The sequence below is a fragment of the Alexandromys fortis genome, unplaced genomic scaffold (genome assembly GCF_014885135.2).
Source record: "Alexandromys fortis isolate MF-2015 unplaced genomic scaffold, M_Fortis_MF-2015_v1.1 scaffold_244, whole genome shotgun sequence".
NCBI classification, from domain to species: Eukaryota; Metazoa; Chordata; class Mammalia; order Rodentia; family Cricetidae; genus Alexandromys; species Alexandromys fortis.
The window spans coordinates 1,582,651-1,603,306 of NW_026068150.1; the positions used below are offsets into that span (position 1 = coordinate 1,582,651).

Here is a 20,656-nt window from a genome sequence, read left to right on the forward strand (position 1 = left end):
CCTTGTTGGAGGAAGTACATCACTAAAGAGGCAGGCTTTGAGGTCTCATATATGCTCAAGCCACACCCAGTGTCTCAGTTCACTTTCCTGTTGCCTTTGTATCAAGATGTAAGGACCCTCAGCTCCAGCACCATGTCTGCCTGCATGCTGTCTTGCTTCCCACAATGGCAATAATGGATTAACCATCTGAACTGTAAGCAAGCCACAATTAAATACTTTCCTTTATAAGAAATGTCGTGGTCATGGTGTCTCTTCACTTCAATCCAGACATGCCTTGCTGCCCCTCAGCTAATAATGGCATAACAAGTACACCTTGTGACCTGTAAAGGCAAAATTACTGTACTCTCGCTGCTCTGGCAGAAAGGCTCTGCATGCCAGAACAGGCGTGTTAGAAGCAACTCCCAACTATGAACTACAAGCTGAAACCAAGCAAGCTATAGCCATTATCTTTAGCGCAAAGAACATTATATTAATATCAGTCACTCTTACCTACCTATGGAGCACAAACCATAAAAACATTTCTAGTTCCTGGAGGTAACTCTGACATACCTACAGTTAGTTCAAGTCTGAACTATGTATACAGACTTTCCCCAACAATGCTATCTATGTACATAGCACTGCAAATCATATCCAGTGTGCCCATCCCCTATGCAAGAAAGAGAAACCTTTAGGACATCTGTTATTCTGTGGCTTCACATTATAATCCCTGGTTGGTATTAACAAAATGCTTATGAAAAGGTAAGGTTACACCAAATCCTAATAAACTAAAGATAGACTTAATACACCTATTAAGACTTCTGATTAATGTCAATAAAATCACTAATGACATATTAGGAAAAATACTAAAAAAAAATGAAAGGATATGGGATTGACTTTATTGTCTTGCTTCCAGAGATGGAATCCAGGGCCTAGTACATGTTAGACACATGCTGCTCCACTAGGCAACAGCCCTGACCTGTGAGTTATCTTCAAAGTGAGGTGATCAGTGATTGCTGTGCAACAATGGTCTTTTATCCTGTCACTTGTATTATTTTTAATAAAACGCTGATTGGCCAGTAGCCAGGCAGGAAGTAGAGGCGGAGCAACGAGAATTCTGGGAAAAAGGAAGTTTCAGTCTACAGTTGTAATCCAGCCACAGAGGAAGAAGCAAGATGTGACTGCCTCCCCGAAAAAGGTACCAAGCCTCATGGCCAACACAGAAAAGAACTATGGGCTAATATAATTTATAAGAATTAGTTAATAAGAAGAGCTTGAGATACTGGGTCAATCAGTTTATAATTAATGTAGACCTCTGTATGATTCTTTGGGACTGAATGACTGCAGGACCAGGCAGGACAGAAATCTCAGTCAACAAGTGATGTCTGGTCTCCAGAGCATTTCCCTTAGCTCCAGAGCTTCTGCCAGAGATCTGGGCCTGGAAACTTGCAATTCTTTCTCATGGTTCAGAGGTGTTCCTGCAGTTGTGGGAACTCAGGGTCACTTTGGGATCTAGCATACTCTACTAGCACATGTTGGCACAGCATCTTGTGCTTAACTTCAGCCTGGCCCTGTGGCATCTCTCTCAATTTCAAACTAAATCCTCTTGGAATGAACTCAAAGGTTAAAATAACCAGCCTAAGGTCAGAACAATCTGGTGGCACATCTAGGATTCTCTCCAAAGCCTTGCTATGACATCTGAGCGACTTTTTTTTATAGTTCTATAAAACAAATCCAACTGAAAAACACAAGCCCAGGGCCCAGGATCACATTTTTCTCTTGTATAAAATCTCATGTACTATCCAGATTACCCTGTCCCGTGGCAAGGCAAATGTACTCCTTCTTAAAAATTGTAACGAATATAAGACAAAGAGAACCAAATGAAAGAAAGCCTTTGGTGGGTCAGCTGTGCAGAATGTATCACAAGGACTGTAGATAATAACTTTTATGTTCCCCCTCCTCGCACCTGGTAGCCTCTACACTTGCTAAACCTGAGCCTTCCCACTAGGTTCAGGCACTCTTCCTTTCAATGCTCATCTTTATATTCAGCCTTTCTGAAAACAAGGAGGAGTTATGAGAAAAGAAAAAAAAGAAAAAAGTGCCGAAGGCTGCCTGGGTGGAGATAGCAACACTAATTGCTCCCATTCTCTGGCTCTGGAGGCAGAATGCAGAAACTCTGCCATCTCTTCTCTTCAGCAGCTCTCAGCAGACCAGCTCAAGTGCCCTTAATTGTTTATGTTCTTAATGCAGAGCCTCTTGAATGCATTCATTTTTAATAGCAGGCTTGAGTGTAGGGCTCATCAAAGAATGACAAAGCAACCTATTCACTGGGTCTCCTTCCTGCAATGATGGTCTTTTGATTTATTTGCAAATGACAAGCTTGTCAGGCCCCACTTGAGGGCTGCCCTAATTTTTTCCCCAAAGAATTCAGTTGCATTTTTAAGATGAGGTCTGAGTTTGTAATGTATTTGTGTCAGTTGCCCCCCACCTTCAGTTCCTTCTAATTAATGATTTAAATGTTTTGACCCAACTGTTGCCAAGCAGAACATTTGGGCTTTAATTTGTCACTTTGGTAAAGCTGCATCTTTGACAAAAGCATCACAGCTGTTTAGGCTTGTAACTGGCTCATTTCTATTATTCAGAAACCCTTGTTACGGAGTTCACAAAGGGCCTGTTCACAGGAAATCATATTGACTTGTTACAGGACTGAAAAACAAGACAGCTTTTGGTGCCCTTAAAGCAAAATACCTTCTGTGACTCCACAGGCTTCCAAGACAAATTCTACTGCTCTGGGTTGGACAGAGCCAATCTCTCCATAGCTACTCCAAACTAGGCACACCTCCAACTCTTCTCACAGATCTTGCTCACTTGGCAGTATATGAAAAATCAGGTACTTCATAGAACAGCCAGATCAGTAGGAGAAAAAGCCAATGACATCATCATCATCCCCAGATTAGAATTGCAACTGCTAAACCGAAACAGGACCTGTGTGAGACCACCGAGGTTGGATACAAAGAGTCAAACTCTGAATGGAAAGCTTAAGTGACTGTTTCAAAAGACGGGGGACACAGCAATGATATAAACATCATTCCCTTTACTTCAGCTATTACTGAGGCACCTGCCACTTATTTCTGGTTGGTACTGACCTCCAGTCACCTGTGACCCACTATCTTGTACTGTCCATTGTGACATAGCAAAGTTCTTTGCTCCTGAGGTTTACATCTTTGCGATAATTGAAGAAGCAATTCTGCATGTGTTTCCTTAACATATTGAAATCTTTGGCCAACGTGGATGGAGGGTGAAACTGTGGGTTTGCTAACTTCATCAACACACTATATACAACTGAATTACCTGTACACACATGGTAGCAGTTGCTGTTCTTCCCAGGAGACATCTCAGGGAAAGCTGCTACTCTACTACTACACAAGACCCAGATCAAGGATAGCCATGGTCTAGCACAGTGGATGTGCGGGTGTCATGTATCTGTGTTACTTAATTTTAGCTGAAAAGATCCAGCGCCTGAGCTGCCTTACCATTTCCCCCAGGTTGAGCTATCAGTCAGGAATAGTACCACAGGAAGGAAAGCAATGATCCTGGTTTCCCAAGTGGGCATGCTTAATTCTATCATTTTTGTTGTTGGCTTTTTTGTTTTTGTTTTGTTTTTCTCTGTGTAGTCCTAGCTGTTCTGAAGTTTACTGTTGACCAGGCTGGCCTTGATCTTGGATCTGCCTGCTTCTGCCTCACAAATGCTAGGAATAAAGGCATGTGCAACCACCACCTGGCTTGACTCTTTTCAATCAACATCAGGAACCGGAAAGCTCCAGAGTATCCAGAAGACGGAACTGTGGGGAGGGAGCAGAGGAACTACCACAGGGTCTATGGACTAGTCCCAGTCATACTTAGTCGGTACAACAGCAGTGGAATGTACTACAAGTTGGAGACGAATATGAACAGATAACAAAGTAAAGTCTCAAAATCAATTTAGAACAAATCTACAAGGCATAACACCCAGAGATGCTTCACTATGTAGAAGACAGTTTGTAGAACTACTCGGAGTACACAGAACTACTGGATAATGATGCAGCTTTGCTTGAGGCAGGCAATCAGGAATTATACTTTAACTACAAATTAAATTACTGTTTTATGGGGATGGGGATAAAACATTGAAATATAACTTACAGAGAAATCCAATTCAAATGAGAGCATCAGTCCTCTAAGATAACAACAGCCTACCTGCTTTCTGAACAATAGTATGCTGCACAGAGGAAACAAGATTCCTGGATATACAAATTAACCAAAATATGCATAAGAACAAGTGTGATAAAGAAAATGGACAGTTTCCAAATGTGCAGTCATGTCCATTTGTAATGATGATACGTGGTTTTATGATTAGGGTCCTGAGGTTCAGAGAAGTACAATGTGAATGAGACCGCAACCCAGGATTGCAGAAATGAGAGGCATTTACGTCAGGAACAGAACCAAGTAACAAGTTACTTTAAAAGCTGACAAATCAATGCATGTGGGTGTTTTTAAAAAACATCCCAAATATACCCCCACTAACTGTGTGCGTTCCAGGACGTGCCAGCTCTCGTTTCCCAGAGCATCAGAAACCAAATTTAACCCACATATTCTGTTACACTGGTCTGCACTTGTGTGGTTCCCACAGGGCTAGGCTGACTCAATAATGTTGCATTCATTCTGCAGAACAGAAGAGACTTCCTGCCATTTGGACTGTGAAACACAGTAATCCACCAGGGAATAAAGGTCAATATTGCACTTTTGGTCATTACTGAATCATTTGAGATGATCTGTGGTTAGGATGGGAAGAAAATCGAAGGCTGTGAGATTGCGGCAAATGGCTCGCCCTCAGACCAGATGAAAATCTCCTTCTACCTGACAGACAGTTGGGTAAAAGGCCCTCCCGCTGAGCTTCTGGGCACTGGGCAGCTTTCAAATCCAAGGCACAAGACAGGAATCAGTTAAACAATGTAACAATAAGGGGAATAACCTCTAAATCTTAGACCAGAGCTCACTCAGGTGTTAGGTCATCACCTGAAATTTGGAACAGTTTTCCAGTCTTCAAGTGACACCACAAAGTAGCGAATACAAAGAAGTACCTTCAGCGCAGAAGTATATGTCAAAACTCTCCTCAGTTGTGCAATGCAGACATATGCATGCTCACACCTCCACCCCCACTGACAGGCTGCCACAGGATTTCTACTGCATCTTCAAACACACAGTTGCAGAGCTGCTCGGAAAACTCACGTGGCTGCTAAATCAATCTTTTCTTTAAATGTTCAATTAAAGCCGCTTCATCTTTAAGGCATTTAAATCCTTAAATACAAAACATCGTAGGAACCGAGGGCCAATTACCATTTAAGCCACAGTATAAATGTACATGCCCCTTGATTTTTATATCAATATTCTCCTTCACTGGTTTAGCAGGGATACTTCTTAAAGATAATGTACTATATATAAAGTTTAGGCCTCCACAGTATATCAATGTCAAACAACATCGTGTCAAGCTAAGATTCAATTCAGGTAAGTGCTACTGCCAAATTTTCTTGTTCCCAGACGGGCTTTAAGATTATTTTATTGCTTAAAATTTAATTTGTTCCAACTCATGTCTCCATGACAACGTTGGCTAACCCTGCAAATCATTTGAGTAATTGGATATCTTATCTTTCTATTGCTCTCAAATCGAATGATTCTGCTAGAATTGTAACAGCCAATCAAATTTACAGTCCTCCTGAGTAATAGACTTGGAAAAGGAGCCACATTCATCTTCCCTGTACAGCCATATTAGCCAGTATGGAACAAACAGCAGAACCTGGCCTTCCAACTGTACTCCAGATTATAAACAGTGTCAATACTAATATTCTCACAATGCAAAGGCTATTTAAAAAGCACTTCCCCATCCTTGCTTTAATCTGAGAAACAACTGACACTTGCTCCATACAAACTAATGAGCAATGTCAATCTCAAGAGTGAAGGAAACTGGAAGAGTAATCCCAGAAGCTGATGAGAAAAAATGACTTGTTTTAAATCACTTCTTAGATATTGAAGCTGTGCCATAGATGGTCAAAACAATAGCTAAAATTATTATTTAAAATACTCTGCCAGTGAATTCGGGTTCTTTGAAGGGAACTGAGTTAAGTTCCCTGTCAATCAGCCAAGAAATAGAAATGAATACAGATATATAAATGAACAATCAGCTGGAAAACTCTAGGGGCCATCACAGAAATCATCAGTCCAAATATCCTTCATTTACTTCAACAGTACCCCTACACCCAAGGAAATCAGTAAGAAACAGGTTTCTTACAAGATTCAAAAGTTGGCAGTTCCTATCTTGAATTTGGCAGTACGATTTTGGCCTTTGGTCAGCTAAAAAGTATGGGTGTTGGATGCACTTCAGTGGGCCAATTCCAGTCTTCTCTACAGCTATGCAGACACTGGCTCCAAGGGAGCTCATGGCCCAGGAGCATAAGAGAGAGTCAGCATGCTTACAAATGGAAAGGCTCTGGAACCCCAGCCAACTGGCAGGCCAAAGCAGCTGTCAACAACCAGTTTTCCTATATCGACAGACAGGACAACTGGGCTACTTCACAGCTCCTTAGAACAGGCTTAACTGAACTATGCCTTTCTTCATCCTAAGTGCTTACCACAGGCATAGGAAATGTCTCCTGAGTCCTAAAGCCTCAACTGCCAGCATGTCAGCCAGAAACAGAGGCCCATGTCTGTACTTCCAGCTGCTTGGTAAACTGAGTCAGAAGGCTCATGGACCTTAGGAGTTCACGATAGTCTGGGCAACAGCATAGCAAGACCCATCTCAAAATACAGATAATAAATATCTACAACCACTCTCAAAGGTCAGTCTTTATTCTGGCCTGAGGTTTTGCTGTTTTGTTTTTACTTCTCCAAATATTAATATTTAGGCAAGAGCTGTAAATGTGACAAGTCAACAAACATCTCAAGATCAGATAGATACAGAAATATACAAGTCTTCTGCACAGCACTTGACAGATTATACTGCAAAAACATACCACATGCAGACAACACCCCCTACATATACATGCGCGCGCACACACATACCCATACACCCACACACACCCTGTTTCAAGGCTTGAAACTTTCTCTAACCACACAACTTGACCTAGCAACCCTGCAGACAAACCCCTTTATCTTCAGGAAGGCAATTTATTCAACTTCAGTTAGTTTGTTACAACAAAAAAGAAAAAAAATCTAAACCACACCTACAAACCTCTTCCATTTATACAGCTGAACTCACTTCTGTAAAAATGAACCAAGTCTTAGTGTTTGTCCATCCTAATAAATGAAAAACACAAAACAAAACCCTCAGCCCACTATATTTTCCTTTTTAGTTATGTTAATTACTTGAGCCACATTGCTGGTAGGCATGTGTTTATTATTTTAATTATTTTATATTTGTTAAACAGTGGAGATTATCAAAAGGGCTGTATTTTTGTTTTCTTCCCCCCCCCTTTTGAATCTAAAGACAAATGCTTATGATCTAGAGAAGATATCAATACAGAACATTTTAAAATTACAAAGAGAAAAATAAAAAGTGACTGAAGAGAGGGGAAAAAAATAAACATTGGGAATGCAAGACGTAAGTACAAGAGGAGCAAGACTTGCAAGGCCAAGAACATGAATGAAGTTTGAAGGGGCTAACAGATTTGATAGTGGCTTTCAACCTCCCCTCAGAAATAATAATGACCTGTGAGGGAGCTGCTTTGGTCACACCCTAATTTTACTTGTCTGTATTCTCACTTACTGAATACATCACTGAAGGTGACGGAGTTCATATCCACACACAGAGAAGGGGAAACCGAGGGAGCTGAAAGGAAGCTTTTGCAGAGCAATTCCCAAGAAGCTCCATGGGAACCAAATACTAAGAAGGACGACTAATTAAACTGGGCATGATGGTTTATGCTGGCAAGCTCTGTCTGGGGAGACAAGGCAATCTCAAATTCAAGGCAAGCCCAGCTGCAAAGGCAAAATTCATCTCAAAAAAAAATGATTAAAAAAAAAAAAAAAAAAAAAACAACAACCAGATTTAAGTCGCCAGGTGGTGGTGCACATCTTTAATCTCAACACTCAGGAGGCAGAGGCAGGTGGTTCTCTCTGAGTTCGAGGCCAGCCTGATCTATAGGAGTTAGTTCCAAGACAGGCTCCAAAGCTACAAAGAAACCTGTCTCGAAAAACCAAAAACACAGAGAGGAAAAAAAAAAAAAAAAAACAGATTTAAAAGGGGGGAGGGAGAATGGTTGTGAATACCACATGCCTATAATCTCAATCCTTATAAATTGGAAATAGGGTGACAGGAGTCCAACTCCAGCCTTCACAGTGAACTGGAGGCTAACATGGCTCCATGAGACCCTGTGCTAAACAAACAACAACAAAAAACTGAATGGAGCAAGTATCTTAACTGCAAGCTACATGTGCACAGGATGCCTTTCCTCCATCCCTACAGTCCATCCTTTTCCATTTTGAACTAAGAACATTAACATACCGTTCCTTAAACCCAAAACAACCTTTTTATTTTCATTCATGAATCCATAGAAGTCTATGAAATGGCATAAATAAAGGCAGCTATATTTTGTTTCCCAAATCAATTTCCTCCCCAGACATCAAGTAGATGTTCCTGCACAGAGAAAGAACAGCCCTTCCCTTCTAATTCAAAAATCTATACTGCCATTGCCCTTGCAAACTGCTAAACAAGCAGTATTGGCAAGTCACTTGTGTGCTGTAATATATTTACTGCAAATCCCAGTGGTTTACCTCCCTGATGCAGTTTCTTCAGTGTCTGAGCATGTCAATACACCACTGGTCACTACATTTCTAAGTGGCTCTGACTCATTATTTGCTCAAAGCATCGAAAGGGTGATGGCAAGGAACAAAAACTTGGCTCTTAAACCAACCTGGGGCCTGGCAACCTAAGCCTTAGGGAGACCACTGTGTTTCTCATACAGGGAGCCTCAGAGTTTGCTCCCTGGCACCTCACATTCTTTTACCAACTACAAATAAAATACCTAACTAGGGCACTTTCTATATACATACAAATTTCAAAATTAGCCTCCTTTTGCAAAAGCATTTCCTGTCCCTGCTTGTTAATAATAAAACAATTTCTCCCTAGCAAAAACAGTGGGCAGATTTCCAAGGTCCCTTAAAGTTACATTAAAGGGCCTAAAACAAGGTGGTGTGTATACATCGGGGCTGCTGGGTGGGCTGAAGAAAAGCACCTTAACACTATGTAAGTCAGCAATCCAAACATGCAAAAGCACAAGGGTAAGTTTATTTGAAAGAAGGAAGAATCCATTAAGACAGATACATATAAAGACTCCTCCCTCACATCAAATTAGACTAAAGTTGGTTGAAAAAGAAAAGTCCCTGTCCTCTACCAAGCCCACCCCCACTCCCCAGATCCTTCTTTCTTTAAAGAGGTAATCCAAGCTCCAAGGAGATGAACCAAGTGGGTCACAGTTCAAAGACATCCTTGGCAAAATAGTAAAAGCCAGCCTTGGTTAGGTCAGCCATGCCTCCCCACCCGAACACACACCAAGACCAACAACCAACTGGCAAGAAGTATAAAATGTTTTAATTTACAGACTTCAGACACCAAATAGGTAAATGAGTGTTAATGAGTTTTCACTGCGTTTTTCTCTCCTTTTTGTTCTTTTTGGTTGTAAGCCTAGCCTTTATTAACTGCTGAGACACCTTTCTGGTCCTCTTTCCTTTCCTGAATATTTAGTTTTTATATAATAAAGTGTTTGAGTGGCGGACATAAAATTTGGAAGTTTTTTTTTTTTAAAAAAAGCAAAACTGTGTCTACAATCATTATATAATTGCAGTAATACAATTTAATCACCAATTTTATTAGCAGCTTGACTGTCCATAATTGACAAGCAATGGTTTATTCGGTTCACTCTAAAACACAGGCTTCAAAAACAACATATTTTGTCCTTTTCTTTTAATCCAAATCTAAATAAATTAGTGTAATTAAACTCCTGATGAAGAAGCCTCCGTGGAAAACCAGGCATGGTAGCCTAAGTACCTATGAATAATCCCAGCACTCAAGGGAAAGGGAATTACATGGTGACTTTGCCACCAGTCTTGGATACGCAAGACCCTGTTTAAAAAGGCAAGGTGGAGTTCGAGACCAACCTGGTCTACAAAGCTAGTTCCAGGACAGGCTCCAAAGCCACAGAGAAACCCTGTCTCGAAAAACCAAATAAATAAATAAATAAATAAATAAATAAATAGGCAAGGTGGAGGAATGGAGAGATGCTTGGCAGTTAAAAGTTCCTACAAAGGTCCAAGTTCAACCTCGTACCCACATAAGGTGGTACACAACCACTAAAGAAAAGCAGCAGCAGCTTCCATGAACTAGTTCAGGCAGCTGTATGCTCCTGAAGCCTGGAAGCACTGGGATATTTGAAGTATAAACTACTTGTGAGAAGAAAAAGAGCCAGGCAATAACATGTTTTTAATCCCAGCACTCAAGAGGCAGAGGCAGGAAGATCCGAGTTTGAAGCCAGCCTGATCTGCACGAGTTCCAGTTCAGACTGGGCTACATAATAAGACTGTCTCAAACAAGTTTAAAGAAATAAAAATAAAAACCCAAGCAAGTTAGAAAAGATTATCAGTGCTCAACTAAACAGATTTCATTTTAAATTTCAGCATAAGGTCCATTATGACTACTCCTGACTCAGGGTTTTCATCTGGATTCCATGGACTTACTGACGGATCTCAATTTTTGCGTAGGGTTATGTTTTGTATCTGGACAATATGGGCACAAGTGGTTGGTTTTCTAAATTTCTGAGGATGAGGATCCAAAATGATTGCAACCATTATGGAACATGGAAGACTATCAAGTTTGTGATATATAACTCAACACCTGAGAATGTATGTAAACAAGCTTCCAGCAGACTATAGATGAGCCAGAGTAATAAACAAGGCATGAGACAAAACACTGATTTGAAATAAGTGGTGTGACAGCCTACTGTGGGTTTATAAACTCTCAGGAGAGCCTTGACATAAAAAGACCCTGAAGGAAGCTGAGGGAGGCCGCGTAATGTTCAAAAAAAGTCTGAAATTTTTAACATAAAGAGACCAATTTGTCTGGATTAAAAGAACTGCAGAATAGAAAATAAAGACAATACAGCAAACGAAGACCATTAACAGGGAAAATACTCAGAAGTGGACATCGAAGGTGATGGGTGAGTGAACAGCAGAACAAGAGAGAAATTAAAGAAGACCCCAACGCCCAAGCTCCTGAAGCACCCACTATGTAAAAAGTCCTAAGTTCTAAATGTGGTAACATGCTGAAAAGCAGTTCTCTGACAGAGATAGTGTGTATTTTACCAGGGGACAAACTGGGTAAGCCAGTGAAATATACTGATAAATTAGCACGGTTAGTCTGTGAGCAGGATGCACAAGGCATCACGGGTCAATACCCCGACTGGATCGCTATGCTGCTAAAACAAATTCAGTCAATACTGCAAGCACTGCAGAGGGTTACCTGTACAGCGTGACTGTGCCCCGCATTAGCATGCGATGATCTCATCGCCTCTAAAGGATGATGAGCACCTAGCAGTATCTGTTGTTCACTGCTCCTTGGTGGGGCTGTTTCCACAGTTCTTCTATTTAGCAGATGAAGGAAGTTTCATTGATTGAAAATTTTAGAAATTTCCCTTGTTCTCCATTTTTTCCTACCAAAAATGGCAAAGAAGTACCATAGAGTATTGACCTTAAACTTAAGAAAACCATTATTATACCTAATATGAAAGTTTTAAGGGAAAGGAAGTCAACGCTATGTTCGCATAATAATTCTGTGGTTACTTCAAAGCTGGTTAACAGTATGAAACAGTAATTCAAATTTTAAATTCTAAAAACTGAAATAATTATGCTAAATCACAGGTTACTTCATTACTGTATTAACATTTATAAAATATTGTAAATGGAGAGTAAGGTGAGAAAATTTGAAAATATAATTTTTTTAGTTTTTTATGATACCACATACAAAGCCCAGTAAAAAGCTTTGTAAGCAATATGCAAATGAACATCCTATCAAACCAAACAAACAAACAAAAAAACATCTTTTCCCTACCTGCACCTATCCCAGCTTCCCAACACATATACCCCAGCACTCTTTAAAATAACAAGTTAGGTTGGGTATCTGCCATGTGCGGCCCTGAGTTCCATCCCAATGAAGCACTACAACACTTCAAAGCATGACTATATATGTTTTGTTCTGTTTTCTACGGAAAGTATTGCATTACACACTATTGCCGAATTCTCTAACACTATTATGAGGGCTACTTTGACGGTATAAACATTCAACTTTGTCAAAAAGACAAAAGTGGGCATTTAAAATTGGATTTAAAAAGCCATCTAGCTGGAAACAAGAGCTTGAAATCCCAACACTGGACAGACTGGAGCAGAAGATCCTGAGTTCAAGGCCAGACTCTCAAACAAAATCAGTAAGCAGTGGAGATGGACAGAATGACTGAGTAAAGTCTCCTGAAATGCCTCCTGTTTCCTCTTATTTAATCCACTTCCAGAAACCATAAGGAGGAAAAGAACAAAGACCCAACTGTACAGAAATGTAAAATGGTCCATGAACCAGTAACTAAATCTATATTTAAATACCACTCAATGGGGATTTATTTACTGAAGAAAAGTTTTTCTGTTTGTGGTCTTAACAAACACTATTTGGTGGAACATCTTAAGTGCTCTGGTGAAGGACTCCCCTCAATCTGTACACAGAGTGCTGGATCTGTAAACCTGTGCTGGTGGGGCTCCTCACCTTCAATTTACAAAGACATAACTGGAGGGCCTGAAAACTCTTTCATGAGATGCCCAGTCCCTAATTATGTGACCTCTAACTATCCAAAGCAAACTCATACATCTCAGGAACTCTCCCAGGCCGTGCAGTAATGTGGGAGAGGCGACTTTGGCCTGGGAACGACCCAGGTTCAATTCTCCTCACCTTTGTCTGAGGCCACTGTCCTTGCAGAAAACCACTCTCAGTTTCTGACACAGGCTGGATCATAAACACCTGTAACTCCAGCTCCAGAAAATCCAACTCCTCCTGACCTCCTTCTGCACTACTTACATACACACCTGCTCCCACTGTGGAAACCCCTAACATAAACGCAACTGAATATAAATCTTTTTTCTTAAGCCTATGAGAACTTTTTTTCATTATGCGTCCTTAAATTCCTAGCCAGATTCCACACTTTTCTTGCCACAGTACAGGCCAAGGACAGAAACTAGACAAAGGGCTGGAAAAGAAACTGTTAGGTAGTACAAAATCAGCCCTGTTTGATTTAAGAAAAAAAAAAAAAATTCTGCAAGCTAATCTTGCACTTCAAACTCCAGGCTTTAAACACAGCTTTATCTCATTGAACTTATGCTTGTAAAGGACAAGCCTGGCTCATGAAAATGAAGTTAGGGGCCACTCCAATCTTGATGACAGCTACTCTCTTTGTACACGCTGATTAAAACCGGGTAGAGCTTAAATCTAAGTGCTACCCTCTGGCTAGTCAGTCATTCGTAGTCTGTGAAGGGGGGCGGGGATGCACTCTCAAGGCTGTAAGGTGTTACCAACTCAGTAGCAGATCAGATGTCTGACATGTATGGGATCCTGTGCTCCTTCCAAAAGAAGAATCTTGGGGCCAGTGAGATGGTTTAACAGGTAAATATGCCTGCCACACATGCCGACACACACACACACACACAAAATAATGTTTAAAAATTCTCAAAGCAACAAACTACAGACAAACAACATACACTTTTCAAAAAATAATAAAAAAAAATAAAGAATAAAAAACAGAACGTGGCCACATATATCTGCAATCCCAGCACCTGGGGAGCAAAAGCAGAAAGGTCACGAATCAAAGCCATCCCTCAGCAAGAGAATGAAAGCAGAAACAATGGTGAATTTTACAGAAAACTAGGAAATGTTTCACTGCTAAGGAATGAATCCCTACCAGTTCCACCTAAATAATTCACAGGCATGCACACAAAGAATACTCTTTTCTAGGAAAAATCAAAAGCACGCATCCAAATGGTAAACGATAGTTTCACTCCAAAATTCATTTGATGGGAGATACTGGGCTTGTGCTGAAATACCACATGCTCGCACCCAAAATCAGACCTGAAAAAATGGTTGTCCTTCCTTCCAGTGTCAGGCTGAAGTCCCAGAGCTCATCTTGCCCACTCTAACAGAAAGCAGTTACAGACCGTGTCTGCTTGACTGCCATTCTCCCACAAGAATCCTGCCATGTTTCTTTTGTTCCTGAACACAATTTAGGATGAGAACAGTATTGCTCAATGGTATACAACTTTCTACCTTCCCATGGCTAGATCCCCACAGATCTCAAATCACAGAAAACCAGTGCTGCTGACTTCCCTAGCTTACAGAATAATTCATCTAGCTACCTGTTTTTGAATAGTAAGTTGTAAAGTTAACACAGAAACAGTGAACTGGAGAGATACACAGCAAAAAAGGTGCAGGTCATGACACAGGTCCAAAATTGATTCTGCAACTGGCTTCTTGTTTCCCAAAGCAACCTGGAGGGTACAGGAAGCAGCTCTGGTAACTCTCTGGAACAGGCAACTACAGCTAAAGCTTCCATGATGCTGAGCCCTGATCTCCAAGTTCTGAGCAGGTGTCAAGATAGAGCAAGCCACTTACCCAGCTCAACAGGAGGCAGACTGCCATTGAAAAATGGTACAAAGGCGAGGAACACCACTTGCAGACACACACACACCCTTTCTTTGAGAGGTGGTCTCATTATGCAACCCACACTGACCTCAGTCTTAACCCCTGCCTTACTACCAGACTGGTATTACAGGTATTTGCCACCACATCAGGCTTGTAGCCTTGCCCCTATCACCATGCAGAAAAGGTAATACCAGCACATCTTGTTTCCCAAAATATTAAGGGACACACAGAACACAACAACAACAAATTATAGCTCATACACTGGGGACCTGCTCCTGAATGAAGACTCACACCAGCTTGTTATTTTCAATGTAATTTTCAACACTTTGGTGTTCTCAGAATTGCCTTGCTTTCTCACAAACAGGTCCCACCTCTCTGTGATCAGAAATAGAATTTACCACCTACACGGGCAAAGACAGACAGCAGCCTATTAAAAAGCACTAGGGGAAAAAAAAAACCTGTCTCAGTAAGCTGCCTTTTCTGTAACCAGCCGAGAATGGAGGCGAGCAAGTCATGGGAAGGTTTTATCAGGAAGTGTTGACACAACATAAACATGGATTGTGGGCACCACACCAAGTTAGGAAACCACAATTAGACCACTCTTGATTTGGAGGTACTTCCACTTTAAACCTTCCAGACAGAGAAGTCGGCAGTAAGATCCTGACAAAGCTGCTGAAAGCTGGGCCGGGAAGGCAGGAGCCGCACTAGAGACAAATCTTATCGGCATTAAAGTGCTCTCCGTGCAAAATTCCCCCATTGCTACCCTTTTTTTATGGCTACCCTTTTTTCAGTAACAAAGATGTTGTCAGAAATGACAATGTTTTGTGTCCCCTGATGATGCCTTGCTAGCATTTGGTTATAAGCCATAAAGCAGGAATAATTTCAGCCTGTCAGGAGTCTCGCTAATGCCCAGTTTCCCCCCAGAGAGAATTCCTGTCAAATCTAATGAGAGCTCCAAAGGCCCTCTCTACAATATAATGAGCACTTAGGCCATGCTGGTGATCAGGCGGCAAAAAGCATCAATTTGAGCCTGGCTACACCCTAGGGGCCAGACGTCACTAGTTTTAATAAGAATTATGATCACTAACAGCACCAAATGACTCCTCAAAACTTACTATTAACGTGTGACACTCAGAAGGATGTTTTTCAAATGTAAGACCACTTTAAACTGAATTACAGCACGGCTTTGCACACCACTCTAGTGAAGGGTCTGTCAGCATTTACAATATAAACTAAATTTCAGGGGGCTTAACACTCTACTATGAAGAACATGATGTCTCTTAGCCTCCCACTTGTTTCAAATTACCGGCGAAATTACACACAGTGTATTATTAATGCATATTGTCATACAAAGAGACAGTATATGCCCAAGACAGAACAGTACAGAACCCAAGAGAAAACTCTGTTCACACCAGGAGTGTCTGATCCTCCTGGCCCCTTGCTTCTTCTCTCATAAATAAAAAGTCACCAGAATCCAGAATTAACACACCTCTTTCTGCTTCTCCAATAAGACCAGCACATCACAAGAACTAGAGGTACTTGTTCCCTTGTACAAGAGTGTGTGGGTATTGAATCCTTCCAGTTTATGTGTGAGAAAAAGCTCAGTGCCCAGAATACATAATAGAAAAGAAAAAATGCCGTACAGAGTAGCATAGAAGATGCTAATCAGAATTCTTATACCAAGTTTACTTACATACTTAAATGGCCATAAACCAAAGCTGTTCCAGCTCACTATCATTGACTTAAAAACCTCAGCAAAGCAGGCTAGCCACAGAAACACCAAAAAGGGAAAAAGAAAAAAGAAAAAAAAAAAGACAGCACCACATAAAGAATTGCAAATGAGTAAAACAAACATTTTATGAAAGGCTCATTACAATACTGAAAGGCTCTGACTTAGTGCTCTGACAACATGTATCAGAGAACAGATCTAATGTACATAATTATGAAATCCTTGATGAATTAAAAATCAAAGACTGCAGAGTTACAAAAGCAGAATTCAACTCTGAAATGGATTTGCTTAATGAAAATCTTTGAATATAAGGAAGATCTGAAGGCTGAACTAATCAATTTCTCCACCATGCCCCAGCCGGTCAGCCATGCTCTTTAATTTAATGAAACAAGGGTCTAAGATGAAATAACACATATACATCAAGTAAGAATTGTATTGTTGTACTTTGAAACATGTCCAACTGTGCAACTTCATCTGATGATAATTTTTTAAGAGGCAATCGATTTCTAAAAGACTTATTGTACCAGCATTTTGATAAAGTGAATGTCAGCATATCTCCAGAACACTTGCACCCTGCCATTAATGCTTTCTTTGGCAGACAATGACTACTCAATTGAGGGCCCTTTGGGCTGAGCAATCATTTAGCTTTTCTTCTCTTATGAGGTCCTTAGTGTCTTGTTCCAGCTCAATACTCTTTTTATACACCATTATAGTAGCCATAAGTGTGAATTTTATGGGAACTTGCAAACTCAAGTCATTGCTAAAGCTTTCCAGTCACTAATCTTCCATGCTTTTAAAACCACTACGACTGAAGTACCTTCCGACACGTTCGTCAGGCGTAAAAGGAGATTTTTTTTTTCGCCTTCAAATCTGCATCAACTGAGAAAATTTTCAAAAACATGTTTGCTAATAAGCCACTAATCCTGAGTGTCACTTTACGGAACACCAAAGTGTAAGAGCACTCTACAGACATATGCTTTATTAAATCTGATTAGACAAACTCCCAAGTACCCCTCACTCTCCACATTTTATACCCAAACATATAAAAACATTAACTATCCTAAACTCCAGCAACCACAATATATCTGAGATCTTTAAAGGATAAATCTATCCATGTGGAAAAGTAAACGGAGCTCCGTTCCTGTCTGCATGTAAACGTTTCCAGAGCACCTCAGCTAGTCTTTTAACCACCGTGAAGGAGCAATCCTTGCTGCACAGTATTAACACCAACCCGAAGAAGGGTAGAAAACAGCCCAGAAGCACCCACCCCTACCGTACAGTGACTGAGGACAAAACCAGCAAGGTAGAATCCTATAAACTGCTTTCTCAGCTTAACATTCAGCTAAAGCTTACCTGTTTGTGCATTTCAATGTTCAATCCATAGGACATTTCATAATACTGTAAAGAGAAGAACCAAGCGTGTCGTTAACTCACATTTTTGTAGAAAGAACACAGACGATTATGTGAAAAGAAAAAGGTCCCATCTTGGATACCTACCATCACGTAGTGCCTCTGCATTTCTGTCTTTTCACTTGCCAATTTCTCACACTCCAATTTAAGACTACGAAAACAAAACAGGCAGCTTAGGGTAAACATTATGTCACTTGTTTAACATCTGCCTCACATATTTGCACTTCAAGCAAAAACAATTTGGAAAAGTAATAAGCTAGGAAAACATCCCAAAAGCTGTCTTTGTATTCAATGCTGGAAAAGAGGGTGAACAACAGGGAATATCCACCAATACTGTTCTTTTTGTTCATGGGGGCATGCATCATGTTGAGAGAGCAAGATGGAGAAACCCATCAAAACAGACTGACTCCTCATGTGTCCCCATCCTACTCGAACACACCAAAGACTGTCCTTTGTACAACCATGCTCCAGCCCAGGCAGTCTTCAGGTATGAAAAACTTCACTGGGAAAGTCACTCCTATAATAACTAGTGCCTTTCAGAACCTTTGGTTTTGAATCCCTGCGAAAAAATATGACAGACAGCTACAGCAACGAAGTGGGTTGAAGTTCTGCCCCTGTTCAGTAAACTGTGTGTGCAAGTATGCCTCAAGTTCTGCAGATATCACCTGAAAGTAGATAAAAGATCAAAAATCAAAAAGCCACTGGCAAAGTAAAAAAAAAAAAAAAAAAAAAACTCACATCCAAGCCACCAAACCTTAAAAAGTTTGTCCTTTTTCTTAAGCATGACAAAGGTAAAAATCTCCTTCAAAGTCACTGCTTAGTTCCAATGAGTCAAAATCCCACAGAAACAATATAAGTAACCTTTCTGCATATTCACTATAGATGGGGGTATTAATAAGAGTTTTCACTACCAAACCCGTTGAAGAAGGTATCATTACATAAAGAACCCAGAGCCGAGGTCAATGTGAATTTGAGTCTATACCCCTGGCTTATCCAAACACCCCAGAGTGTGGGCCACGCACGTTATCTACATTCTACCGCCTAATCACCCATGATGGGAAGCTAAACGCATGTAGTCTTCCCTAATGGACTTTGTCTCATACAACCCAATTTTCTAGTATGGCAAACAGCAATTTCAACATGGCTTTGCTTTCCTGAACGCACACTCCAGGGCTGAGCCATTGATTGAACCCATGTTTTAGTTCAGCCTGTTGCAAAATAAATAAACGAAGTGCAAATATTGACGGTTCTCATGCAACTCCAAAATACACGAAAAGGGACTCCCTGGAACAGCCACAAATGCGCAAAGGCGAAACAATGGGAGGAGGAGGAGACAACAGAAGGGGCGGCCCAGAAAGAGCTAAGAAAGGGGGGTAACATGAATGACAGGGCTTAACTGTGACTCCACACGCCACCGCCTGGACACAAGCACTAAGCACACAGCCCAAGCAGCCTGGTCGGGTGAGAAAGAACCCCCCCCCTCTCCCCCACAGGTGACCACCACCCCAAGCAGATCGACACGCACCTGTGATACTGCGCCTGCAGGAACTGAAATTCCTCTTTAATCCGGTCCAGGGACTCCGGGATAGTGAACTTAAAGGGCTGGCCTGCAGCCTGGTGCGGCGTCTGCAGGTGACCAGCAAGGGGGACCAAGGAAGGAGATACGAAGATGAGGACGTAAAGCAGAAAAGTCAAGAGGAGAGAGAAGCGGATGGGACATAAACAAAAAATAAAGTTAGAAATAGTGGAAAACGAAGCCCCAAACTCGAGCCCTCGGCTCACTTTAGAGAGGGAGAAAGCGGATCTTCCCGGGGCCCTAATTTTTCAAGAGGCTCATGAGCAAGTCTACCTCCAACGAGGACCGTTCGTGCCCAACGCCCCTGGGGTCACCCGGCCCGGAGAAGCTGAGAAGGCCCAGGCCAGTTCTTCGCCGTCCAGGCCGCCCCTCCCCAAACCGTGCGATAAAGACCCCGGGGACCGGAGAAGACATGCCAACTCCCTCTCAGCCCTGAGTCCTGGAAGTGACCCGGGCCGCACTGACTGCATGTAAACAGGCGAGAGGAGGGGGCCACGCCAGAATCACTCCGGTCTTGGGACAGGCGCGAGGGGACTGCGAGACCCCCCCGTCTGCCCGTCTAGACATCCAGCAGGAGGGGCGGGGCAGAGGGAAGAGGGCTTCGTGGGCTCTCCAGAGGGACGGGGTCCCAGCCGCGCCGGCGACTCACTGGGTGCCGGCTCTGCGGGAACATCGCTCTGGCGGCAGCAGAGGCTCTGTTCCGGGACAGCTCTATCCTCCGCGCCACTTCCAACTTGAATCCCGCCGGGGAACGCGAAGCAGCGCAGCAGGCCGGCGCGCGGGGCGCACAGGATACAAGGCCAGGGTGCGACGGCTGCGGCCCCCGCCCTCAGGACCACATCGCGGGCCGAGCCGGCTTAGTCTGCGCTGCGGGGGCGCCGGGTCCCAAGGCGGTCCTCCACCCGGTCCCCCGGCCGCGCTCCCTCCGGCGGCTCACGAACGCAGGCGGGCTGAGAGTCTCCTCCCTGCGGCGGCGGCCGCGCAGGTGGCGCCTTGGCTACAACCCACGTAGACAGCCAGCGGCAAGCGCGGCGTCTCAGGTCGGGAGGTCACCCGCTCCCACGACGGTGAGCTCCGGCTCACCGGAGGCTCGGCGACCGGCGTTGCAGAGTCTCCGGAGCGACGCGGAGCTGCGGAGACCAAGTGCGGGCTGCGCAGGGTCGCGGCAGCAGTACGCGCCCTCCCTCCGGTCCGCGACTAGTGCTCGCGGTGC

At 42.4% G+C, this 20,656-nt stretch overlaps 1 protein-coding gene across 13 annotated transcripts in view; it reads right to left on the minus strand.

Annotated features, from left to right (window-relative positions):
• LOC126491516 (transducin-like enhancer protein 1) overlaps positions 1–20,256 on the minus strand; it is an 89,912-nt gene extending 69,656 nt beyond the window's left edge. For all 13 annotated transcript variants that reach the window (XM_050127255.1, XM_050127254.1, XM_050127253.1 and 10 more), the window contains exons 1-4: positions 20,093–20,256; positions 19,393–19,493; positions 17,955–18,018; positions 17,811–17,855 (exon numbers count right to left, since the gene is read on the minus strand). In XM_050127255.1, coding sequence (XP_049983212.1) covers positions 17,811–17,855; positions 17,955–18,018; positions 19,393–19,493; positions 20,093–20,116 — 234 coding nt within the window. In that variant the 5' untranslated portion in view covers positions 20,117–20,256. The remainder of the gene's footprint in view (positions 1–17,810; positions 17,856–17,954; positions 18,019–19,392; positions 19,494–20,092) is intronic.
• Between the last annotated feature and the right edge of the window lie 400 nt (positions 20,257–20,656).